This window comes from Stegodyphus dumicola, chromosome X1 (genome assembly GCF_044657685.1).
Source record: "Stegodyphus dumicola isolate Sdum_Otavi_A_Nest chromosome X1, ASM4465768v1".
Taxonomy (NCBI): domain Eukaryota; kingdom Metazoa; phylum Arthropoda; class Arachnida; order Araneae; family Eresidae; genus Stegodyphus; species Stegodyphus dumicola.
The window spans coordinates 93,356,709-93,384,551 of NC_140780.1; the positions used below are offsets into that span (position 1 = coordinate 93,356,709).

Below are 27,843 nucleotides of genomic sequence, written 5' to 3' on the forward strand. Positions count from 1 at the left end.
TGTAATCTTAATGATAACTTTTGTTCTATACCATAAATTTAATTAAAGTTGATTCAGTTACTACAAGATCCGAACATATGTGGCTGAGTTGTGGTATAAGAATGCTCGGAGTGTTTAAAAAAAAGAATGAAAGAAATTATTCAAAAACTGCTAAATGTTGAAACAATTTTCAAATATTAAAATGCTAAGAAATATTTGATTTCCTTTGTAGATATCATCCAAATAGATTTTGATTTCTGCTGTGTTAGGTTGCTCGGATCTCAGAGTTGTTTTCAGTTTCATTCCAAGGTCTGCTGAATAATGGATTTAGCGTTGTAGACCTTGACTCCTAGTCTCTGAAAACTCGAATATCTTCATCATACAAACTGTTCTTGGTATTGTTGTATCATTATTTTTGTAAAATAAGACCATCTGAGGACTAAGACCATGCACTGAATTGTGTCCAACTAAAAACTGAGAGTTTCCATCAAAGCATAAATAGACAAATCCACGCTGAGGTTAACTTTCTGAGCATTAAGGGTTTGGCCCTGAAATTTCAGAGTTCCTCCCCGAACGTCACAAGTAAGGATATATTTTTAATTATAATTCCAAAATGACCCTATGTATTTGACTGCTTTTCTTCCAATGCATGACCAAGCAGGAATTTGATATATCAGGAGCTGGAAGAAATTTTCATGTGTAACAAATTGGAAAGCCTTGCTTTCTATGCAGAATCTTGCATAGCCTTGAAGGGCTAAGGAATTTCACTCTTGACATCTATCGAAACATTATTTAGCCACACTTTAATATTTGAATCACATGAATGTGACAGGTTTGAAGCGATGCAGTTTTATAATCTAGGTATTTCTTTACATTGGCTCTCTCATTTTCCAATAGTATTGTAGAAAAATCAGAAAATCGTTGGTTAGAATAAATTGAAAAATAATTACAGCAAAGTGATATGAGTAATTTAAAGAGGTGCTGTTCAATTAAGATTTTTATGTAGATTCAGATTTTTAATGCCATTTAGTTTAACTCTTTGCGGCACAGTGTGTCCAGTCTGGACACACCTAAAAATTTCCTTCTGTACGCACGGAAAAATTGAATAAAAAAGGATTTATAGGTTACTCTGAACCTTCTTTATTTATAGTAGATGGCAGCTCAACACAAACCAGTCCATATATCTTAGCCATGTTTAGTTTTTTAAGACCCTCATTTTTAAAAGAAATCTCCTAGATTTTTTAGGGTATAAAAAGAATTGTTTGAAACGAAATTTCTATGTTATTTTTTTTTTTTTTGGCTATATGCTAATCTCCTTATTCTATATTAGTTTCAAATTTTTACCTTGAAATCTTGCCTAAAATCAAACGGCCAACCCTAGGTGCGCCCAGACCAGGCTCACCGATAATCTAGGACAACTGAGAGTGTATTCTTTGTTTTTCCGCATCTCATCAATCAGTTCATTGACAACAATGCTCATTTCAGCACTCTTTCTAAGCTCTATTCAATCAGTGTGCCACTTTGGGCACATCCACTGAATTAAAACGATAAGTGCTTCACAAAATTTTACTTGTGTACTCCTCTAGGCGTAATTAGACTGCCTACCTTTTTTTTTTTTTTTTTGTCAAAACTCCGACTTTAAAAGGTGGCGTGCCAGAAACGGTTAATGGATTATTAGCTCATAAATTACATCAATTAAAAAGGCATACACTGTATGTAAATCATTCAGGATCATGAAATATTTTCGACTTTCAGTGTTATGGTAATGATTATCAGACTCCAGCTCACAAAAATTTGAGGAGTTTAATATTTGATCTGATTATTTATATAATTTTAATGACTGTGAGAATTTATTGCAAATAATATTTATTCAGTTATACAGTACAGTGTCCGTAATGTCGATGTCCATTATCCGGACTTCTAAGGCCACGAACTTTTTTTTTTTTTTTTTTTTTTTGTATTCTTTACGCGCATGTGTAAAGAATACAAAATATGCATGCATATGCATGCATACATTATGTGGCTCTACGCATGCGCACGTTGAAAGAAATGTTTAATAAAGTAAACGAATAAATATTAAGCTTTTTTTTTGTAAAATTTGATAGCCTTTAGTTCATAATTGCTCTTTATTTCATAAATTACGGTTTCATATTTTTAATTTTATAATTTCTGCATGCCATGTTACCAGATTTAAATTGATGATCTATAATCTGGATAAATCCCTAATCCGGAATAAGTCCCGGCAAGTCTGGATTATGAACTTTGTACTGTATTTCATATTAAAAATTATCAAGTGTGTGTAAAAAAACTAAGTGAAATTTTATTACAGAACATTTTGGGGAAATATTCAAGTAGAAAACAAATGTATGTCTCTTTGTTGCTGATCCATTAAATTTGGCTTTATCTTTCTGTATGTTGGAAGCTTTCTGTCTCATTTTTGAGAAGTCTCAAAACATACTGGAGATATGTTTGGAAATTTTTACAGAGAGAAAGGAAGGGGAAAAAATTAAACATAACTAATAATTTTAAAATATATGTTTTAGTAATAAAGGACAATAGATTTTATGTGCATATGTGTGATGGCCAGAAGTTGAATAAAAATTGTGAATTTGGATGAATGGATTATTAGTGAATTAATTTTCTTAATCTCTTTTCTGTCTTAATTTTGTTCCCATTAGTCATGTCTCATCATTTTTCATGCTACCTGACAGATGTAAACCCAGATTGATTTTCTTGTCTATGAGTTTAACTTGTAATTTTAAGTATTTTGGCATTTTCTTTATTCTGTTTGAGCTGTATCTGTAATTACTACATATTTGTTTCTATGTCAAAGGGATGAGCCAGGCATGCTAACTCTTCAAAATTAATGTTTTTAGAAAAAAGGCAGTGTGATCTTATTAATTAGATATATATCTCTTCATAAATTTCATAAACATGGGCAACTGTTTTAAGTACTTACGGGTTCCCTCAATTCTATCAAGAGATTTTACTTTTTTATTTAAATTTTTGTAATACTAATACTCTTAAAATTGTTGCAAACTAAGCCAATGAGATGCAGAATTTCCTCAAAGTGTAAAAAAAAGATCTTATTTTTACCTGTAGGGAAACTTTGGTGATGTTTATCGAGCTGTTTTAAAAGCAAGTGGTATGGAAGTAGCAGTAAAGACATGTCGTATGAACCTTCCTGATGAGCAGAAAAAGAGATTTCTACAAGAAGGGCGTATTTTAAAGCAGTACGATCACCCTAATATTGTTAAATTAATAGGAATATGTGTTCAGAAACAACCAATTATGATAGTGATGGAACTTGTACCAGGTTGGCTTTTTTTATATAATAATTACCTTAAGTGCACATAATTAACATTTGAGACTTTTAATTTTGTTCCTTAATTTATATTACTGTAAATCTAGGTGGTTCCCTTCTCAATTTTTTGAGAAATCATAAGCATTCTCTGATCATTACTGATTTACTGACAATGTGTTTGGAAGCTGCTCGGGGAATGGAGTATCTAGAAAGTAAAAACTGTATTCATAGGTAAGAAACCGAATAATTATTAATTATATGAATCTTGTGATTTATGTCCATGTGTAAGCTATTTAAAATAGCATACAAATTAAATTGAAAAAATTATTCTATGTATTATATACATTTAATTTAAATATAATGCAAGTGCCTACTGGTGGCTGAATATTGGTAGCTTCAACCAAGTTTAAATACCTGCAGACAGACTGTCTGCATGGGAGCTTTTTTACTTTCCACATGAGTAGCATAAATACAAGTCATTTCTGCTTAAAATGTCCTATAGGAAGGATTTCTTTCTTTAGGCATATATTACTTCTGTACTTAATCTGTTAACCTAGCCTGCCTATAATCCAAAGACTTCTGTATGTAAATATTTTTCTTCTTTGTTTACTGTATTGGGTATTTCCCCCCCCCCTTCTGTCTGCATTTTAAATAGCACACTGGAATTTTATGATTTTTCAAGATATTTTTCATGTATCATATTGTGTCTGAACTTCTATGCAAAGTTTTATTAAGTTTTCCAGTTATATAAAAGAACAGGCAGAATTAAATGTAATATCATGGCTTTGCTAGTCCAACAAAAACTTAGCGTTATTTTCATCTCATAAAATGCAGGAAATTCAAAAGCGTTATTTTCATCTCATAAAATGCAGGAAATTGAAATACAGCCAACAATACAATTATAAGTATCATTGGAGAATATTTTTAGAATAGGAAAATATAAATAAATGCCCTTTCTTCCTTTGATGTCCCAGCTATTATTTCCATTATAAATGACTCAAAGTTCTCTGAATTCCTTGTTGTTGTTTAAAAGAAGTTGAATTTTTGTAATCTTTGCAAATGTGAAATGTCAGGTTTTTTCCTTAAAGTATTTTTTGTTTCAGAGATTTGGCTGCCAGGAATTGTTTGGTGGGTCATAACAATGTGGTAAAAATATCAGACTTTGGCATGTCTAGGGAAGAAGAAGAATATACTGTGTCTGATGGAATGAAACAAATACCTATTAAATGGACTGCACCAGAAGCTCTTAACTATGGTATGACATTTATATTCTTGCTTCAATACAGATTTATGCATCTTTTTAATGAATAATATTAAAATATATCCCCTTCGTAGGGAGGTATACTAGTCTTTGTGATGTTTGGAGTTATGGTGTTCTTATGTGGGAGATTTTCTCCTTGGGTAGTACACCTTATGCAGGCTGGTCAAACAGCAAAGCCAGAGAAATGATTGATTCTGGTAAGCAATTCCTATCATATATCCAAATTGATTAAAATTAATTTTCTTAAATAACTATAAACTGCTACTTCTGGTTTGTATGCAACTGTGTCATGCAAATATAATTTAACATTATTTTTATTCATGTTAAATTTTTTACACAAAATCTTGCATCTTTGAATGCAATAAATTACCTGTTATTTATGCCTTCTTTGTATTCTTGTTAAACTAAATTTATTTTTACAGTCTAGAATGAGTTGAACGATTGACTATGATCATTTATCCTAATTACTGAACAAATTGTTAATTAAGGTCCTTTTTCTTTTTTGTTATGTATGGCTGAATACAAAGTTATACAGGGCTAAAAATGGAGTTTAAGTAATATATCTTTCATTACAGTATGAAATAATGTTGTTATTTAATAAACCTTAAGTGTTGTTTTGCTTGCATGTGTTGCTATGTGTATTGAGAAGGTCAGGTCTTTTAACACCTTGATTTATGATTTAATTTGCTTCTGTATATTGCTTGAAAAAAAAAGACTTCTTTCACTTTTTTTAGCATAATTTAATAAAATGAAAAGTATATTTCTAAAGTTTTAAAATTAAAAATTCTGGAGGTGTAGGGAAAGCTGTCAGGGGCAATGAGTGAAAATAAATAAGTAGAATTATAATATATAAAACAGTAACTAAGTAATTAAAATAAGGTATTAAAAAATATAAGAGAATAAAAGTGCTAGTGAATTAAGTTACATTAATGAGGAGTAAATTTAAATATCATAAAGCTTAAATAAAAGTGAGAGAATTAATAATAAATTTTAAAAAGTCATAATTTAAGTGAAATAATAAAGCAAACATAAGTAAATTAATAAGAAAAACATGATACTGAAAATAAAAGGAAGTATTAGGTAAGTATTTTGATTAGTATTCGTTGAGAAGGGAAAGAAGGCAAAAGAATTTCCTTTTGCCCATGTAAAATATTTCGTCAATCAATGCTGTAACTGGAAAACATATACAGTCTGTGGACAGGGGAAAAAAAAAAAAAGATATGACAGCATGCAGTTTGTTTTGTTTTAAATGTCTGATTCTAATTAAAATATATGATTGATTGCAAAGCTATATATTTAAAACAATAAGAATTTTGCTATACAGTTCAATTAAAAAAAATAGCTCCTTTTTTTTCAGGATTTTACTTTAAGGCAATGCCCCAGATCCAATTAAATTTTTCACTTACATTTGTGCTACTCATCAACCAAATTTCATTTGATTTTGTCTAATGTAATTAATGTTATACTAATTTTGAATATCCCTTAATTTCTCTTACCCACATATTTTGAGATAAAATTCTATATTGTTCACCAGTAAGTTAATATATCACATGTAGCATTCTGTATGATGTATTAATCTGCAAATGCCTGTAATCCATACTGAGTTTTGGATGTAAAGAAGCAAGATTGTGATTTTAAAAAGAGTATGACAAATTCAAAAGTGATTATTTTCTTCTTTGAAGTGATTATGTCATATTCAAAAGTGATTATATCAGCAAGTAAACTTTCTAACAAAGGTAAACTATATTTATTAACGTATTTTTGATTGAAAAAGGCAAAGTAATTTTATTACTGATGTTGTTTATAATTTTCTGTGGGTGCACCAGTGCTGTTTTTTAATAGCAAACAAAGATCATGAATCTCTGCAACTTTTTCCATTTTGGACAAATCCTTAATTTTGGGTGTGTAGTCAGTCCACTGTGTTTAAAATTTATTTTGAGGTTATGCGATTAAGGTAGAGAATTTATTTTTGCTCAACTTTTCAGGTACTGGGTTCTAACTTAAATGTTTATATTCCACACAACATGTAAGCTTACATCAGCAGCAAAGAGGGATAGATTCTTAACAATAATATTTTTAGAGATTTTTCTGGTATTAAAATGAAAAACATGATAAGGGAAAAGATGCTTCACCTAAATTTTAGCTTTAGCACTAGTAGTATTACTGATAGAAGTGCATATGCATGAAATATAACCAAAGAATTTGAAAGGGAGAAGTAAAACTTCAACAAACTGGCAACTCTGTAAAAAAAAAATGAATTAGAAATGCGTATTGCATACAACAAGCTTTATAAGCTTAAATATAGATCTTGAAGTTAATATATATATGTGCATCAAAACTGCCATCACTGGAGAAGCTATTAGAGAACTATATCAAATTATTTTAAAAAATGAATTCTTGGCTTATATTAAAGTGCCACAACTTCTTGTGTAGTTTCACAGAAATATATAGTCCGAAATCCGGACTCGTTGTGACTTTGACGATTCCAGATTTGGGATTTTTCCACATATTAGATCATCAGTTTAAAGCTCGGAAGTTTTACATGTAGAAATTATAAAGTTAAAAATATGAAATCGTGATTTAAGAAATAATGAAGTATTTATGATCTAAAGGATATCAAAATTTACAAAAAAAAAGCTTCATATTTATTTGTTTACCTTATTAAACATTTCTTTTAATGTAAGTTGTTTAAGTTGTTTCATTTTTGGTGCTAATACTTTCTCTTTAATTCTGTAGACAGATGTAATCTCTTGTGTAGTTACATTGTTGAAGTCCTGTTACTGCTGTTTTGAGAATTCCAACTAAGTAGTCAATAAAAATTTTCTCGTTTTCAGTAACTTCTCTGTCACTTTCTTCACTATCAGTAGCGCTATTTTCTGGATCTAGAATCATACTACAGATTTCGCCATTTATTAATTGATTGTTGATTGAAAAGCATTGTCATCACAATGAAAAATTTCTTTTATATCATCTTCATTTATTACCGATTCTTCACATGTCTTTACAAAATCTATTTACTGGAAAGTTTCACCTTTGTTTTGCAATATCTGAAAACCTTTAAAATTAGTGGCTATCATCATCAGATTTAGCTATCCTTCACTGCACAGATTTGGCTGTGCATCATGAGCCTGGCAACTAACGACAAGTTGTTCTGTTAAATTATGTCTTGCTTCTATCACGTGCCAAGACAATTAAGCTTGAATTCTATTAGTTATTTATTATGTCTATTTCTTGCACATGCTTAAGGCTTATCAGAGCTCTGAATAAATAAATTCATATATATACTTAAGCCTTATCGAGGGCCTGCTCTAGCTATCTTAAAGCGTCTGTGGGTCCTAAATTCTGCGACTCGATGCGGCCATACAAGCTCTGGCGCTGGTTCTGGGTTTATGTGAATAACAAATCCGTTATTCTTAATTCAAGTAGCCCTAAATGTCATCTTTTGGTCTTTGAGTATCATCAATAAAATCTATTTTTAGCATATGGAAAGAAATTTTTGTTAAATTTTTCCTCGTCAACATTTACTTAAAATCTGTAATCATCGCCAAGTGTAATGTCAACATAAAAGGTTACCATACTCCTTTATTATTCAATTACTAACATAAAAAAAATTGTTAAGCATCGCTACATGAGTCCTTACTCAAGTTGTCATGTTTTGATAAACATGGTGATGAAAAGAAAGTATAATAAATAATAATTCGCCAGTTTGGCGTCATATCAATGATGTATCTATGTGGAATGTTTCGGTTTGAAATGTGTGCCAAAACAGATATGCAGCAACGGAGCCAAATTACTGATCGTACAAATTTATGCTAAAATGATTGTTTCTTCAATAACGAGGTATTTTATTTAGTGTTGAAGTGAAATTAAGAATCAGGACTCTCCAGATGTTTTATTATGCACGGAGGGGGGAATTAAAATGCGCATGCTTAAAGCCTACGAGAAAATGTTGGTGGTGGTTTTGAGGTCCGGATTTTAGATCATTCCGGATAAAGGACGTCCAGATTTCGGACTTTGTACTGTAATAGGCAGAGTGGGAGAAAATATTGAATTTTGCTCCAGTTGTCCTGGGTGTGAAAGGTACATAAAACTTTTAATTCTTATTCCTTTTGATATAAGAAATAACTTTTAAGTTGATAGTGTACATTAAAATCCATTTGATAACATTAGACTGTAAACAAAAATTGCATGCAGTGGAAAACTGGTTTTTTGAATGAAAACTTAGTTCACATTTGAACATCTTAAAATTATAATTCAAGCTACCAAAAAAAATCAGATATATTTTCAAGTATCTCAATAGCAAATTTTCTTAAGCAGTGCAGATTTTCTGTCATACTTTAGGAATCAATGACTGTTCAAAATATGCAAAGACCAAAGTTCATCAAAACTGCTCCCCAAAGCCGTCAGTATTCAATATAATAGTAATTCTAGCAACAAAATAAATAATCCTAGAAAGCCTTTTCCTGACTAGGGCAAACTAACATCTAACAAAATCCAGATTTATTCTAACCTTAATCCCATTCCGAACAGCACTTATCCAAATAAAAATTTCTGGCCAGTTCACTTTCTCTAAGATAATATTGTTATAGACTCATTCTCTAAAATGGACTGTAAATAAAACTGACACTCAAGGTAAACATACTCATTTATTAAATTTACTCCATCTCGTACTCTTGTCAACTGACTTGCCAGTAACAATTTTTTCTAACCGGGGGCGCTGTGCTCGTGGGCCTGAACATACCGCCCAGCGTTGACATGGTTGCATTCAACAATTTAAAATTTTCACAAGTATAGCATTACAGCACAATCTAATTACAATATAATAATATGAATCTTATGGATATACATCTTGTAATTACTTTAATTTTACTCATTTAGGTAAAGGTAAAATGCAAGTTTTAGAAATTGACCTTGTAAAAGTTCCATTTTTTGTTTTTACTTTTACGATCTTACTTTATTATCTTTACCTGCCAACGTTTCTATAATTCTGCCTAATGGCCATTTACAAACAGGTGCATTATCTTCTCGTAAAATGACCATAGTACCAACTTCTACATTATTTTTTTCCATAATACTATTTATTTCATTGTTAAAGTGTACTTAAATAATTGTTTCAACAACATTTCCAGATGGACTGAATTACTTTTGTTAATTTTTTCCAGTTGTTTAACATGTTATTATTTACATTTAAAATGTGGGGTCCTACTAATGCAGTTATTGGTCTTCTAATCAAAAAATGACCAGGCGTCAAGATGTGAAAGTCATCTAACTCAGCTGACATAGGATACAGTAGGTGTGAACTAAGTATCCCCTCAATTTGGGTAATTATAGTTAAAAATTACTCCAATGTTAATTTTAAATTTCCCACCACATGTTTGAAATGATGTTTGATGGACTTGACGGCTGCCTCCCAGAGTCCTCTGTAATTAGGACCACGTGGAGGAATGAAAGTCCAATTGATGCCCTTGATGGATAAATAATTACCCAACTTCTCCTCTGCTTTGTTGATCAATTTGTTCAGTTTTTTTTTTTTTTTTTTTTTTTTCAATTCTAAATTACTTCTAACAAAATTTCTCGCGTTGTCGGAAAAGATACGTCCACACTTACCACTTCTGCTAACAAATCTTTTTAATGCTGTGACGGACTTGACGGCTGCCTCCCAGAGTCCTCTGTAATTAGGACCACGTGGAGGAATGAAAGTCCAATTGATGCCCTCGATGGATAAATAATTACCCAACTTCTCCTCTGTTGATCAATTTGTTCAGTTTTTTTTTTTTTTTTCTATTCTAAATTACTTCTAACAAAATTTCTCGCATTGTCAGAAAAGATACGTCCACACTTACCACTTCTGCTAACAAATCTTTTTAATGCTGTGATAAAGGCCTCACTAGAGAGGTCTGTAACAAGCTCTAAATGACAAGCCTTTGTTACAAAACAAACAAAAATGCATAAATATATTTTATTATGATTTCCTTTCCTCTGATTTTTGTACGTTATCATAAATGGGCAAAAAAATCAACTGTACACATTTGAATGGGAATTTTTGTGTAACTCTTGTGGTAAATGGGCCTTGAGCTGGTTTTGCTTTAAAGCAAATTGGACTAATTTCCTACAAAGATTACGAGCACCTAAAGCCAAAATTTTTGTCTAATATTACACAATAATACTTGATGTCCACTGTGCATGTATTTTTTATGGACTATCTCTGTTATTAAGATCATTAATCTATGATTTTTTAGCAATATGATAGGAAATTTTCTTACAAAGTTAAATTTACTATTGGGTAGTCTACCGCTTATTCGCAAAATAGTTTCCTTATCTAAACAGAGGTACAAACTTTTTAACTTACTATTTAGAACTACTTTACCATCTTTCTGGAGACTAGGTAATTCTTTTTTAAACTCTTCTTCTTGAACGATTTTGATTAGTTTTAACTCTGCATGTTTAATTTCCTCACTGCTAAGAGGACCCTTAATCTTGTTCTTAGCCTTGCAGTTATTGTAGAACCTGTAAATACAACTTAAAATACGCAAAATTTTAACATAGTTATTACTCAAATTTAAGAATTCACTTAGCAAATAATTGACTTTTATAATAAGTGAAATTTTAGAGTCATTACGTTTTTTGAATTCATCAGGAGTCTTTCACAATAACTTCCGTGGCAATCACTTTACATGGATACTCATCCTTCATTAGGAAACTAGGACCTTTCCACCATAGTTCACTTCGGACATGCTTGATTGAGTCAAGTCCCCTGGAGATAATATCAGCCAGATGGAACGTGCCGCCACTGTTGCACATCCGTCATTTCTTGAACCACCGCAACTTGATTAGCAAACAAGTTTTCATACAGCAGGGCTCGTTTTGCAGTCAAGACAAGACTATCATAGAGTCACTCCAGAAAAATACATTATTCACATTAAGTTTCAGAGCAGATATTACTCGAGTCATTAACTTCACGAGCAGTACAGCTGCGCATAACTCTAATCTTGGTATGGCAACTTGCTTTATAGGAGAAATTCTTGATTTACTTGTTACAAGCCTTATCACCACTTTACCATATTGGGAGATTGATTTACAATAAACTGCAGCTCCATAAGCTAACTCAGAGGCGTCACAAAATCCGTGTAATTCAATAACAATTGCTTCTGCGATTAGAATGCATCTGTTAATTTCTAAATTACATATATGTGGCAGCTCAGAGAGAAGATCATCCCAATTGAGCTTCAAAAACCATAGTCTCTGAAGAAATATTTTAGCTTTAGCTGTCACGGGACCCAATAAACCAAGTGGGTCAAAGATTCTCGCTACTGTTGACAAAACTTGCCTTTTAGTAATATCACACTCATTTTCTAGTTTCACTTTAAAATTAAAACAAGCTTTCCAGGAAACACGAAAAGCTGAAACTTCATTCGCGCACCGAAATGAGTATTCATCATCAACGTTAACTGCAAGCTCCGGATTGTTGCTACACCATTTGTGCAGAGTTATAGTTGAACTTTTTAAAATCTAAATTAATTCATGCTGTATCTTTTTTCCCGAACTCAATGGCCTGGACCCTGTTAGCACATCATCCATCTTTCTGTAGAACTGCAGCTGCTAATGGAAAATTTGTGAACTCGTGTATAGCAAGCTCATGTTATGTTCTCATGGCTAAAAAAGGTGCACTTACTCTGCCATAGGTGACCATGTTCAACTCAAAAGTTTTAACTGGACCATTAATTAACTCTTTCCACAAATTCTCTCTAGCTCCCGTTGAGTAGGATGAATCTATATCATTACATCTTTCCGATATCCGCTGTAAAAGCATAAATATGTTTTCAGAAACGTACCATAATTGAAAAACAAGTCCTCTTGAATTACACCACCATTACACTGAATTGAATTCAGCGAATTACCTTTTGATGTTGCAGTCGAAGCATTGAACACTACTCTCAAAGGTCTCAAACATTTCTCAGGGCGATAAATCCCAAGGTGTGGAATATAATATGTCCCCATCTACTCATCTTCATCCTTCACTTCAGTCACGTGACCAAGTTCGCTATATTCATGTAGAAAATCTGAGTACAATAATAAGTAATTTTCATCCTTACTTTAAACGAGTTCAACCTTTTAAGTGCGATTTGTTTCGAATTCCCTAAACACATTGGATCTTCCCTAAATGGCATCTTAACAACGTATTTCCCATTCTCTTCACGGGTATAGTTGTTTTTAACCCTTAGCGCTCCGCACGTTCTTGTACCACTACCTACCAGCAACTCCGGCACATTTTCGCAGCGGAATGCAGCATCCAGAATATCTGCATAAATCTTTTTCTTGTAAATATTTTACCAAAGAAAGGGTTGTGACTATTCTCCTTAATTGACCAATAATCCTCCATATTCACCAGAGTTAAAGCCCAAAACTCATCCTCTTCCACCACACGTCATGTTTTCCAAATAGAATTACTAGATATTTCTTTATTCTCTAGAACATTTTCTGCGTAATTAATTGTTGGTTTCTTTTATAATTTCATTTAACAATTCGTTTGTGAAAAATAATTTGAAATATTGTGTCGGCTGTACGATATTTGTAGGAATTTGTGGTCCAATGACCTTTGGCAATACACTAAAATGTATTCTATCCGGAATATCTAATTCTTCCGTGACATCACGCCATTCATCTAAGTCTTCTGGCGACTCACTTTCACTTTGCTTTCACTTTCAATAACTACCATTCATCGTCTCTTTGGTAGTATAATTTCGGAACCACTACTTGAAGTGTCAGAATTATAATCAACATTGTCTTGCACAATGAATCTTCTAACAATGAAAAATCAAACACATCTTCACTATCACTCAACTCTATGTTCTCATCACAATAATTATTTTTCTCCATGTTGCTAACCATAAAATGGGTCAAATAATGTTTCAGTCGTAACAGTAGTGAGACTGAGCATGTTTTAACTACAGATAACAATTGCCAACGCCGACGATTCCGTAACATCTTAAGCCTAATCATGCTAAAAACATTGGGCTCAGCAGTGGAGCCTACGGAGTTGTGGAACAAATGACGGATGGCTCCGCAGCAGAGCCAACAGAGTTATGGAACAAATGACAGACAGCTCCGTAGTGGGGCCAACGGAGCACTAAGGGTTAAAATGTTCTTCACAGAATTCTGATTCTTTATTTCCCATTTTTGCAGCCTCAACGTTTTTGAGTTTCCAAAATTGCTTGAGTATTTGATCTAAATCTGTTTCTTCTTTTATCATTCCACAATGAACCACACTCTATTTTTCTGTTACATAACTCCGAGACACAAAAAATCCAAACACACTGTTTTGTAGAATAATGTTAGAATTATCAGATCGAATTGACCTGGTTGTAGTAACTGTAAATATACCTCTGCACCAAGCAAACAGTCAATATGTTTGGGAATATTAAACTTGTCATCTGCTACTTTTATACGTCCAAAATTCTCAAGAGAAATGCTTACTCTCTGTGAGGGTATAAAGTCTGTCCTTATTTTCAGAAATACCAAGAAATCTATATTTTTAACATAACTCTTATTTTCGTTACGAATATTCACATTAACTCTTGTTTTTATTCTTAGAGATGAATCATTTAAACAGGGTTGCCACGCTATATGGAAAACCGGGAGAACCAGAAAAAGTAAGGGAATTCGAAAATTGACCAAAAAATTCAGGGAAAAGTCAGGGAAGTTCATACAATGATCTCGCCAAAAAAAAAAAAGCGAATTTTGTGCCGACGTCGGAAGAGATAACTTTTTTGGCGAATTGTGTATCATTCGGGCAGCTGGCATAGAGCCAATTTTCACAGCTCCAATTTGATTGTCTTTAGAAAGGCAAAGCAAGTTGCCCGCAACTTTTGGTTTCCAGTTTGGTTTCTGGCCGCCAGGTTCCGTCGCCAAATCCCTTGGCAAATTTTCCCTCCGCATTCTAGCGGCGTAAGAGCATTTTACTTGTATGGAACCTTTTCTTCTTTGCATAGACCAAAGAATTAGAGATTCTTTGCATAGACGTTCTTTGGTTAGAATAATCCCCATGTATGGTACAATGGGATTTGGCGACATGACGATGCATAGTAAGCGGGTCATTTTGGTCTTGGCGACAATTTTCAAAATCGTACCAAAGCCTTACCGTATACTAGAATTTTACCGCAAAATCTTTTTAAACCTTTTTTTTTTTTTTTTTTTTTTTTTTTTTTTTTTTTAATAAATACCTTGCCATTTTGCAGTAAAAGAAAAAATAGTAATCAGTCATCTATGCTAACCATGTAATATAACTATATTCGCTAAAATATCGTCGATTATTTTAATTCAATTTTTAAGTAATTATCTTTATTTTTATGTTATTCGTATAATTTAATGATGCTTCTTCCCTCTAAGTTTATTTATTATTAGTAAATAATATTTCCAAATTTCGGGAAATTTTCTCTGGCATAATCTTGAAATTAATTCTAGCAGTATGATGACATACCATCACGAAATTTAATGCACATATTTTTTCCTTGTGTTCCTTATGTATGATGCTGCGAAATAAATACAAAATACCTCAATTTATTAAAATAGATTTCTTTCTTTCATTTAGCTGCAGAATGTCTGCAAAAAAGCCTTATTTTATTCCAGATTGGGAAGATTCTAATCTCAATCTTCAATGGAGAAAACAACAACTATTATAATTATATTTGTGTTTTCAAGTGTTAAGGTGCCTTTTAAGAACATACCTCACACAAATTAAATTTACCTAAAATGTAACCTAACTATTTAGCATTGCATTGTGATTTATAAGGACCAGATTAGCCTCGCGTTGAACTAATGACGTAATAATTAAATAAAACATACATTTGTTATCCAATGTATATATCTTAAATTTTATTAAGTTTCTTAAGTGGAAAAGTAAACAAAATTATCAAACAAAGTATAACAAGAATAATTAAGAATAAATGTCCTCTGGGATTTATTGAATAATTAAGTGAATTTGCTGCACAATACAAGTAATACCATAATTAATTTACCTCTTAGCACAGTCAACATACATTACGCGGATAGACTGAAATTTTCTTGAAACACACCTGGAAAAATCAGGGAATTTCATTCTCCTGTTTGAGTGGCAACCCTGTTTAAACCACAAACTACTATATCTACTTGTTCTTTTTTTAATTGCATGATATCAACGATTTGTTTACTTAACGAAGACAGGATTCACTTCCCCTATCCAAAAGGCATAGTAATTTATATTCATTTCCGTTTGCGTCTGTCAAAATATAAATTGCAATACTTAGTAACACTTTATTTTTCTTTTTATTCGAATGATTACTCAAGAATGTTAAGCTTTGTACAAACTCTTGGGCTTCTACATTAGGAAACTAATGGTTATCACACACCGGGGTTGTCGATGGCCTTGAACTTTGAACAGTATTTGTTGACTCACTTTTAATTCCAAGTTCCTTTCTTCTACATGCATTACGGTTTTCATTTGAATTTCGGTTTGGAAAATGCAATGTTTTATGATGCTTCCTTTTACAAAAAGAAGACATTTTTGAAGAGCAATTTAATACAGAGTGTTTATTTGACATGCAGTTAAAGCAAAGATGATTTTTTTTAACAACTTCCATTTTATCATTCATTGATAATTTTAGATAATTTGGACATTTAGATAAATGGTGATGTTCAGTTTTACATAACACACAATTAGAAGAAATATCTGAAAGAAATAATTTCGAAACAATTCTCGAAGAACTGTTATAACCATTAGAATTTACAGCAAATAATTTTCCATTAGATGAAAAAAATAAATCCACCTCTTTACCGAGCTCACTGGGTTTAAACCACTTGTCTCCTTGTCTCACACTAATATGAGTTGCTGTTTCTTTATCAAGAGTTTGATAAATTTTATCAGATATTATAAGTCTTTTATATGTCATCAGATATTATGACTCAAAATCCTTTATGTCTCTTAATTTTAAATAATAGTTGCAACTAGTAGTTAAAAACAAAGCAAACCATAGTTAAAAGAAAAGCATGAGTTTCATTTTGTAGTCTGGATGCTTTTCTAAATTGCTCCAAACATGAATGCAGTGTTGGTTGAAATTCTCGTAATACTATTTCTTTTACTTTTGTGTAATTAATTAAATCTTTCTCCTCTATGTAAGTGATAATACAGTCAAAAGTCATTAATCCGGACTCGTCGGGACTTCGGCGATTCCAGATTATCGATTTTTCCGGATTATAGATCATCAGTTTAAATCTGGTAAGATGGCATGCAGAAATTATAAAATTAAAAATATGAAACTGTAATTTATGAAATAAAGAACAACTATGATCTAAAGGGTATCAAAATTTACAAAAAAAAAAAAAAAAAAAAAAAAAAAAAAAAAAAAAAAAAAGCTTAACCCTCTGGCTGATCTTCCCGTGATTTCCACGGGCCACTCAAATGTAGCAAAATTTGCTCATCCCCCGATTTCCGCGGGCATATGTTTTTCTTCCTTTATTGAGGAGCGAACCCCATTTTTTCCCTGTTTAACCACTGAAATAAATTATATACAGTATTAGGTGTTTAGTTTACGTTTTGGCCAACATATATCGTTAATTGTCCACTAAATTGCGGCATTTGAAGGCATGTGATATTAGCGCTCAAACTTCACTTTTTGCTTACAGAAATAGATGCTAGAAAACGTTCAGCGATTATCTTGATTATTTAATTAAATTATTGAATTATTGATTAGATTAATAATTAGATTGATTATTCATTAGATTTATTGAATCTGGTGCAAAGACTGTGAAGTTTGAACTCTATCATACTAAACTGCATTTTTAAGGTATTTTTTCCTCAGAGCTTTATATTTTCTTAAATTTTACATTTTTATATTATGCAATAAATAGAAATTAACTGTAATGCGACTGAAATTTATTTAAAAAAAAGATTTTTTTTTGTGATAACATCTGAAATTTGTTTTTCTGGCAACGTAGTTTCTCATTATAAAACTCTATATAAAAATATTTTCTAGAAAGAAAAAGTGCATTTTTCAATTCTCCTATATATATATACATTTAAAATATAAAAAAAATAAATAAAAAATAAATAAAAATTACGCAATTTCGGAAGCGATTTTGGTCCACAAATTGAGCGGTCAGAGGGTTAATATTTATTTGTTTACCTTATTAAACATTTCTTTTAGTGTAAGTTGTTCAAGTTGCTTCGTTTTATGTGATAATACTTTCTCTTTAATTCTATAAACAGACATAATTTCTTATTCAGTTACAAAGTTCCGCTGTTCAAGTCCTATAATTGCTGAGTCGAGAATACCGACTAATTTGTCAATTGAAATAACCTCTGGGTCACTTTCTTCACTATCAGAAGCGAATTATAATGACAAGGAATTTGATTTAAATCATATCAAAGACGGAGTACATCGAGATGAAGTACTACATTTAGTAAGAAATGATGAGGCAAATAAAATAAAAGCATCTGCCCTGAAGATAAGGATAGTGCTGACAGATCAACTTCCAATTCATTGCGCGCCGCGGCATTTCCCCCCGCTGCAGAGCAGCGTGAAATTGATAAACAGATTTTGGAATGGTTAGATAAACAAAGGATATGCCTTTATCCATTTTTTGCAGCAATTCCACTTTTTGTTTAATGGACTTCAAAACATACTTTCGCTTTGTAGATCCTTTACATATTAGTAAATATATATCGGAAATACTATTTGACATAATCGAAAGTTCAAGCTTACTTTTATAAAATTGCTCTAACAGTCTGCAAAAAATAATAAGCCGGATCCAATTCGAAGATTAAGGAACAACACAGTCTGCAACATTAACTGAATTAGATAATTTTAGCTTAGCTTATACCGTCCGTTATGCATTAAACGCGCATGCGTAAACGTATTATGCGCATGCGCACACGCATATTCGCAGCCGTAAAGGTCAATGCGACGCATGTGCAGAATATTTGTAGCTTTGATGTCCGGATTATGGGTGTCTGAATTAATGACTTTTGACTGTATTAGATGCCTTATCACGTAGCAAATTCAACAAAATTTCCACGTTATATTTTTCCGGTATTTCCTTAGAGACATATGCTCTCTCCAAAGAGGAAAAGAAAAACCCCAAACTTCTGTACTGTAGGTATTTTCTTAGTTAAAGTACAAATGCTTTTTATAACTGTGTCCAGTGATTCATTATTACTTTCGATTTTAGGAATATCTGATTTTATTTCCACGCGCATTTTAAACCAACTCTAACTCTGCTTTAGAACATTCTAATGTAATTTTCTCAAGCGCTGTTTAGATTCCTCAGATTTTCTCCTCTCATTAATCATTTTTGCAATTTCATTCACAGAATCTGGATCAGATTTATACGCATCACTGTTTGTGTGTTTAATTCAAACTGTCATTTTATCTATTTCAAAAGCCATAAGCCTTAAATCCTCTTTAATTTAATCCAGTACTTTTAGATATAAGCTCAAATTAAACCTCAAATAATTCAAACAGTAAATTATCATCTACTTGACTGCTGAATATACTTCTCTTGGATCCAGAAGTAGCCATACCTTTCAAATCCACATACACTTTGAAGATGATTCTCATTTATAATTATCTCCTGCTTAAGGACCAATATGTTGGCCAGTTCGTTTTCTTAAAGATAATATTGTTATAGACTCATTCTTTGAAATGGACTGTAAATAAAACTGGCACTCAAGGTAAACACACTCATTTATTAAACCTACTCCATCTTGTACTCTTTTCGACTGACTCGCCAGTAAAAAGTTTTTCTAACCAGAGGCGCTGTGGTCGCAGGCGTGAAGAATTTCATTGAATTCTTTCATGCAGTGAGGGAATATAATTACATCTGCGGAAACCTAAATTATCCCAGTTCATGTTTCTGTCTAATAATAACTTCCAACAGCTAAGAAGTGCTGAAATGCGAATGGAGTGAAAGTACATGTTATTCCTAATCTTTGAAGAAATAAGTGCATACTATAAACCAGCAATTCTTAACCGGTGGTACACAAAGTATTTTTAGCCCAAAGGGAGAGTTAGCTCAGAAGGGCTACTAATTTTGTTTTGGCATTTTGCGTTGATTCACTTTTAAAACTGTTTCCATCAAATTTTACAGCCCTGTATTATATTAGAAATTAAATAATGAAGAATCTGCATAAATGTATGTTTCTCGCATTGTGATAAAACAATGGTACCCGGAGCCATAAAATTTTCAATAATATAATCCTCCACCAAATATGGACATCTGGAACCCATAATTTATAATTTGTTTTATTATCTATTTCATATTTTGTAGAACTTTAACAAATTTTTGATTAATATACTCAATGATTTCAAAGCGAGAAATGGTAAAACTATACGAAAAAGAACATTTTATCTCCAGCGTGCAAGACTGTGTATCGAAAATTCTACTGATATGCTTATTTTAAAAATGTTTTGCCGTACTACTGTTGAATTGAATTTTATGGTTTAAGTACGAAGACCATAATATTTAATAAATAAAGGTAACACAGAAAACGTTAAAAAAAAGGCCTTTTGGGCGTAATGTAAAATCTGAAGGCTTTCAGATTTTTATTTTTATTAACTACTAAATTCAAAAATCTCTTGAAGGAAAAGAACAATTGATGGACATTTCCTATGATTAAATCGTATTTGAAGATTTCAAAAATAGCACACTTGTTAACTTTTGGCTGAACTGAAAAAAGAATTTAATGACATTTCAAATAAAGCTATTAATTTTTTATTGCGTTTTTGCATAACCTATTTGTGTGAACAAGGATTTTTGTCCATGTTATATTTGATAAATAAATACAGAACAAAATTAAACATGGATCCTAATGTACGGTTTAAACTAAGTGAAATTAAGACCAGACAAACATAAAGAAACTGATCTCTCTTAAACAGACCCAAATTTCACACTTAATTTTAGAATTAAATTATTATAACTTACATTTTGATATTTTAATCTAATATTTTTAATGTGTTCACATTTAATATAAATAGCCAGTATGTTGTGCAAATGGCAAAATCTTTTTTTTAAATATTTCTATTGAGAATCTGAAAAATAATCCTTGCAAAATGTATTAGTGGTACTAAAGTTTTTCAGTTTTTGTTTAGATGGTATGTGAGAACTGCTGCTACAGACTAATATTTAAATGAAATTTAGTATGTTTTGTTTATGTTAGTTATTTATGCTATGTTGCATTTATTAGTTTATGAAAATATATAGTACAGTCATTTAAAATTAAAATGTAATTTAAAACAGCAATAACATTAGAGATAGTATAATGATAGAGACAATTCATGAAATATTCAAGTACAAAAATGAATAATTATGAAACAAAAAATATTTCTATAGAATTAAAAAGTCACATGTAAAGTATACTGCAGAACAAAAATTTCAAGAAATAAACAACAACAAAAACTAAATCTCAAATAGAAGTTTTACACATTGTACTTAGCCAGCATTAAATTACGACTGATTCTTCATGAATGAATTTTGCCTGCACCCTGCATGCTTGCTTCAATGCATATTGGATCAGATTTGAAAGTCATCTGAGGTGTTTGGACTGGTTTAGGCTATGTGAATGAGAGCTTGCCATTTCACATTCTTTGGTGTAAAGAGCAAGATTAGCATATAGAAATTCTTACTGCTCTGGTTTCAGTAAATAATGCAATTATTTATTTATTCTCTTGTTTAAGAGTATAAAGATTACTTTAAAAGTAATTTTATTTATGGGAATATTTTTTATACATGAAATACTTCAATGTATTTTTACAAAAGAATTTTTAATTTTCCTATCCATTATCCCTTTTATCTGCATCATGTTTTGGCCTTTTTCCAACATTATCTTCTTTGTGAATTTCATTATAATTTTTATATTAAGTAAAACTTATTTAAATAATTAAGATTTGAGTATGTTTTTTTTATGTTAGTTATTATGTCCAAATGATAAAAATTAAATGCAAGAATTGGAAAAAGTCAAATACAACCTGTAATCTGCACAACTGTCAGTTCAGAATCGGATGTCAGAATTCTGTTATAATAATTTGTCTTGAAATTTTGGACTTTTACCTGACGATGTTTCGTAAATTCTTGCATTTACTAATGCAATTTGGCCAAGCATTTAGAAGCATTTTTGTGACTTAACCCTACCTTGTTGTGGTAAACTAGGATTTGTCAGTTTTCAGGCTTTAGCAATAAAATTTTCATATTGTCGTGCATTAATAATATTTCAAGTTATTTATTTCCACCATATAAAAGTTACTGCTTAATTTACGTACTACTTTTTGATGCTATTATGGCCAATATATATACTAAATTTTTATATTATATTGTATTTTACTTATTTGTGCCTTTTAATAGGTTATCGACTTGAATCGCCACCTAATACTCCTGAATATATATATGAATTAATGATCAGAACATGGGACTATAATCCTGACAGAAGGCCTCATTTTGCTGAGATTAGAGAAACATTAGAAAGCATTGCATCAAGTTTCATTTAGATTTTTCAAGTTAATAGCATGATGATACAGGTTTTCACAGTATCATGTATCAGTTATTAGTATTTAATGTTATAAAATTTGCTATCTAAATATCAGTTATCCCTCCCATTTGTACTTGGGATTAGCTCTACAGTATTATTTCCATGTCTGTATTCATTTTTTTATCACTTTCTGGTATGTTTTTATATAAAAATTAGTATTTTGTTTCTGACATATGCATAATCTGCATGCTTAGGGCAAATATTTATTTGATGAAATAGATATTAATTTTAAAAGAATGTATACTTTTCATATTTATGTACTTCATTTCATTATTTATCTGAAAATAAGAAATTTAGCTTATCATTCCAATATGTTCAGTGCTCAAAATACATAACCATTATCCTATGTACATCTTTAAATTAGCTTTTTATTAAACATTTGTTAATAATTGCTTTTGATTGTTATAGTTAAAACAGCTCCTAAAATTATTTCATGTACTTTCCTTTTTACATTGCATTAATTTAAAGAAAGGTTCCAAGTCCTTTTTTTAATCGTAATAAAAAATGCATGAACTGCATAATTTCTCATTTAGATGTTTTATGGTAATTGAAATATATTTTAATAATATTTTTTTCTTTGTGTAATGTTAACAGCTAAAAGAAAGATTTTACTTTTGTTAAATGAAATAATTAGATTTGTTTTCCTGTTTAGGAGGAAGGTAACTGAAGCAAATATTTTTTTTTTTTTCCTTCGTGTAATGTTTACAGCTAAAAGAAAGATTTGACTTTTGTTAAATTAAATAATTAGGAGATTTGTTTTAAGCAAATGTTAGGTCCAAATTATAGTGCTGGAGTTATTTTATTACTATTACAAGCATGATGTCTATTTCACGCAGCATAATTTTTGTTATATATTAGCAGTTAGAATGCTTTAATTTATCGGTATATTGCAGCTATTAAATATGAAAGCAAGGAACAAAATGTAACCAGGGATTTTAGTGTCTGTACAATAACAGAATTAAGTTTTAAAGCGCATTATCTCTCTAAATTGTCCATAAAAAAGATTCATTTCTCTGCTTTTGCATATTTCATGTAATGCATTAAATATAGATACATTGTTGTGTGTTGTGCATATATTGTAATACTGGTAATGTGGAATTCTTTTTGTGCGTCATTAGGCCAGTTATACAGAGATATGGAGCAAAATTTTAAAAGGAGTATCTAGCAAGTTTTTATGTGTGTGGAAGTATTTAATATTAAAATTTACATTTTAAAATATACAGCTATGGCACTAAAAAAACTTTTATTCATTTGCAGGTTTAAGAATGATGACATTTTTAACCTCCTTAATTTAGTACTAATCTATGTTTCCGGAGTCCTAATGATATAATTTATTGATTCTATAAGTATTGTCACTGAGTTTGGGGGTTTGGATTCTCTTTGCGGTAAAAAAAACCTGGTTATTGAGAATAGAAGCTTTGTTTGTTACAAAAATTTTAACATCTTCGTTAATATTTAGTTGTAAAAACTTTCTTTTATGAAGACTGCAATAATTGTGTTTGTTATGGAGTCAACAAGTTAGACATTCTTCAACAACAACAACAGAAAAAATTACATGTATCTTGCACAATTCTTTAAGGTTCCTTCAAATGTTATCTTTTAGATTATACCATACATTCTCATTTGGATTTAGATCTAATGACTGAAAGGGCCATGGCAGAATATCAATTTTGTTTTGTTCAAACTGACATTTTGTGAGCTTTGCTAAAAATGTTGAACCATTATCTTGTTTATAATGCTATTTCAGTGGCACATTCGCTTTTGTCCATTGTGGCATTGTGTTCTCTAATGTGTCCTCATATATTTCTTTGGCAGTGATGCCATCAATATAAAAAATCAGGTGCCCATTATTCCACAGACACACAAAACTTTAGATTGCCACCTGCAGCTTTAACAGTTTTCCTTGCCTATTTTGCCTGAAGTCGGCAAATTGTTTCCAATCCATTTCAAATTAATTTTTGCTTCATTGGTGTCCATTTTTCCGGGCCTGCATTTGATATGGTGCAATTTGGGAAACTGCGTGCGTTTTGGTGCTTTCTTTAAAATGGAAATTTGGAGTTTGAGAATGCACCTTTTGATATTCACGTGTGAGTGTAAAATTATTCAGGCTTAAGACCAGCTTCACCTTGAAGCACTTTAGTGGACAAAAGTAGTTTCTCTTGTGATTTTCATAGACTTCTTTTCTCTGTTGAAGTTATTTTAGAAGGTCTAACCCTAAGTTTATCATATTTTTTGCTGGTATTGCTGTAAAATCTTTCTTTTGCGGACCACAAACCAATGTGACATTTGTTTTAATTTACTGCTGTATATTGTTAAAATGGTTTTAATTCTGTGCTTTTACATGTTTTCATGTATCCATTTTTTTTAAATATAAATTCATGCAAGTAAAGTAAACATTTAGTAAGTAATTTGAGAGTTGACTAAAAAGAATGACACAGTTTATAACTTTTTTTGAGTGGTAAGTGTTATTTCTTGTTAATGCCCCCTTCTGTCATATGCATTCTGAAGATAGTTCAAGGGCAAAAAACATAATGATACACAAACATCACAGTAATCAGCAATGATACAGAATCTGTGAATTCTGTTATTAAGAACCAAACAATACCCATTAACTGTAAATTTAAAATATTAAAATGACCTTATTCTTAAATTTTCGAAAAAAATGAAAGGTGTTTCTTTCTTTTTTTGGAAGGGAGGGGGCATAACTTATTTTATGGTTGTATTTATGGCCAAGTGCTCAAGAGCTATCTTCCTTAACTCGATTTCAAAACTGTGATACTCAGGCTTTTAGTGTAATAACAGAAATATTTTATGGAAATGTTAAATTATTGCTTGTATTAAATTTACTATGGTAATTTTGTAAGAGGAAAACTATAATGACATGTAAAAACAAATTTATTTTTATTATGTAAACCTGTTTATTATTATTATTATTATTTTCCTTTTCATGTCAAGTATTTGTCAACAATTTTGACATATTTATGTGCCAAAGTGGATTTTGTCTAGTAGTGTATAATGTAGTTTGATGTCCATGATGTTATTTGCCTTAAATCTTGAAAACTAATCTGTTGACAATATGTACTGATATCATTCTAAGCTATATTTTTGAATGATATATATTGCACTTTGTGCAGTTTATAAATAAGACAGTAATTTTTTAAGAAAATTATTTTATTTATTTTTAAATAGATTGAAACCCTTGTCTACAATAAAAGGGTTTTGAAAGACATTCATGACTAACTGGCTTGTTAGAACACAGTTTTTATTTCACTATAAAGCAGATTTATGCTAAAAATATTTCAAAACGTTTTTAAATACTCATATTTTTGTTGCTTTAATGTTATCTTTTTGTTGAGAGTTATTAATGACCGGTTAATGTACCCCTTCCAAAAACAAGATTATACCGTAAGGTATTCATAAAAAAAGTTTTAGGCTGCATTGTTATTACCTTGAAAAACAAACCTAATTGTAGTTTTGTTCTAATTAATTTTTTAATGATACTTCCTGGGATTGTGAATCCTCAAAGTTTTCCTGCCGGGGGAATGCTGTGCTGTTTGACCTAATTTTGCATGTTATTATTATTCAACTGAAGCTTTAAAGACATGATCTAGTTCCAAATGTAGCCTGTTACTGCACTTGTTTGATTTTTTTTTAATGCATGGTGTGCCTATTCTAAATAGATGCACTGTTCACAAGCACACACACACATGTATATATACAGTACAAAGTCCAAATCCGGACTCGTCGGGACTTCAGCGATTCCGAATTAGGGGTTTCTCCAGATTATAGATCATCAATTTAAATCTGGTAAGATGGCATGCAGAAATTATACAATTAAAAATATGAAACTGCAATTTATGAAATAAAGAGCAATTACGATCTAAAGGGTATCAAATTTTACAAAAAAAAAAAAGAAGCTGAATATTTATTTGTTTATTAAACATTTTTTTCAATGTAATTCTGTTTCTCTTAAAACACATTCATATTTTGAATATGTTTATGTTCAAACTTGTTGAAAACCTTTCATTACTTTAATGAAAGTAGTACAGTAGTATGTACAGTAACTTAAGTCATAGTTTAGTATGTACAGTAACTTTTATTAAAACTTTTAAAAAACCACAGCCACAGATTTTTAGTAATATGTCCAGAGAACACTTAAAGCAAGTTCTAATATGTACACATTGGTAACTGCATAGCAACAAAACATTTTTTTTTATGAGTTTGAAGGGGGAATGTGCATGCCTTTATATAGATATTATATATATATATATATATATATATATTGAGTTTATGTAGTAATGTAGGTTAATATTCCATAAATGTCAATTTTTTGATAAATTATTTTGATCTCAGAATACATTTTGGGAAATGCAAATCTCATCTGGGTTCTTCAGATCCTTAAAAATTTAGAAACAGTCACTTTAATATATTCCTTAAAAAAGAAATATAAAAACCCAGTGACTACTAATCATATACTTATGAACAAATCATGTCTTGTTTTTAACATGTTGCTTTCATCTGTCTTATTGAAATTTTCCACACCTATAATTTCTGTGCAGTTTTTCCAGGGAAACATTAAATTTGTAGGTAAGCAAAAAGAAAATTTTAATCAGCTTGTAGCCTGTTAAATATTTTCTCTAGTTCAGATTAAATTTCACATGGTATTTTGAAATAAACATACAAAAAAAGTTACGGAAATAATATGCATTTCTGTTTCATATGAATTTGCAAGAAGTAATTAACAGTGCTATACATACATGCCAACTGTAAAACAAATATTTTGTGAATTAGGAAAGTAACATTTTTTTAAAGTGTATCATCTTTCATTGAGTTGTTGGGTAGTTTTAATTTTGCGTGATCTCGTGCTATGTTCCCAGGAGTGAAACATTTTAGTGCCAAATATATGCTTTATTTTTTTAATAGATTATGTTAAGTGATCTGGGATATGCTATGCCATTGTTGTTTGTATCATCAAAATATGTTTTCCTTTTACATTGCTAAAATAAACTTTTTTGTTGTTGTTTGTATTATCAAAATATGTTTTCTTTATACACTACTGAAATAAACATTATTTCAGTGTTTTCTTTTTAGTTGTTTCCATTATCTTTTCCTTTCTATGTTGAAATAAATTTTAAATTTGCTTTTGAGACACTGCCAGTTTTGGATAAATATCAATTTACTGTATATTCCAATTTAACTACTTATCTCTAGATAAATTCAATGTTAAGATGCATTCACATGACAATGCTAGCAACATAAACCAGAAAATGAAATACATGTCGCTGCCAAAAATTTGCCTAAAGGAAAACTCCAGCAAAGTCTGCATTTAGCCAATAAAATTATTAAAGTGAAAAAAATTTATGTAACACTTACAGAATGCTGCCAGTGCAAAGTATTTCATCTGCTGTTTCATTGTCTGCTCAAAAGAGTGCCACACTCAGTTAATTTTATTACAAATGTTGTCACATGTTACACTCTGATCATTTTATTACAAATGTTTATTTATTAAAGAGTTTAACAAAATAGCGAAATTTAATTAAATAGTTATATGAGCATAAATAAGTTTTAATGCAAATTACGATTTATAAAATTTTTGTTAAGTACATTGTATATAGGAGAATTGAAAGGCTTGAAAAGCCACCCACCACATAGTAAAATTACCTTATTATATTTTTGAAGTTTTCCCCTATCCGCTTGGCTTACCGGTTTATGTGGTGTGTAAAAGCACTGTAAAGGAATCTGTGT

The 27,843-nt window shown here is 30.8% G+C and overlaps 1 protein-coding gene across 3 annotated transcripts in view; it reads left to right on the top strand.

Annotated features, from left to right (window-relative positions):
• LOC118185264 (tyrosine-protein kinase Fer-like) overlaps positions 1–27,182 on the top strand; it is a 120,953-nt gene extending 93,771 nt beyond the window's left edge. For all 3 annotated transcript variants that reach the window (XM_085808283.1, XM_085808284.1, XM_085808285.1), the window contains 5 exons: positions 3,082–3,295; positions 3,391–3,514; positions 4,387–4,538; positions 4,619–4,741; positions 21,915–27,182. In XM_085808283.1, coding sequence (XP_085664409.1) covers positions 3,082–3,295; positions 3,391–3,514; positions 4,387–4,538; positions 4,619–4,741; positions 21,915–22,057 — 756 coding nt within the window. In that variant the 3' untranslated portion in view covers positions 22,058–27,182. The remainder of the gene's footprint in view (positions 1–3,081; positions 3,296–3,390; positions 3,515–4,386; positions 4,539–4,618; positions 4,742–21,914) is intronic.
• Positions 27,183–27,843: the final 661 nt, after the last annotated feature.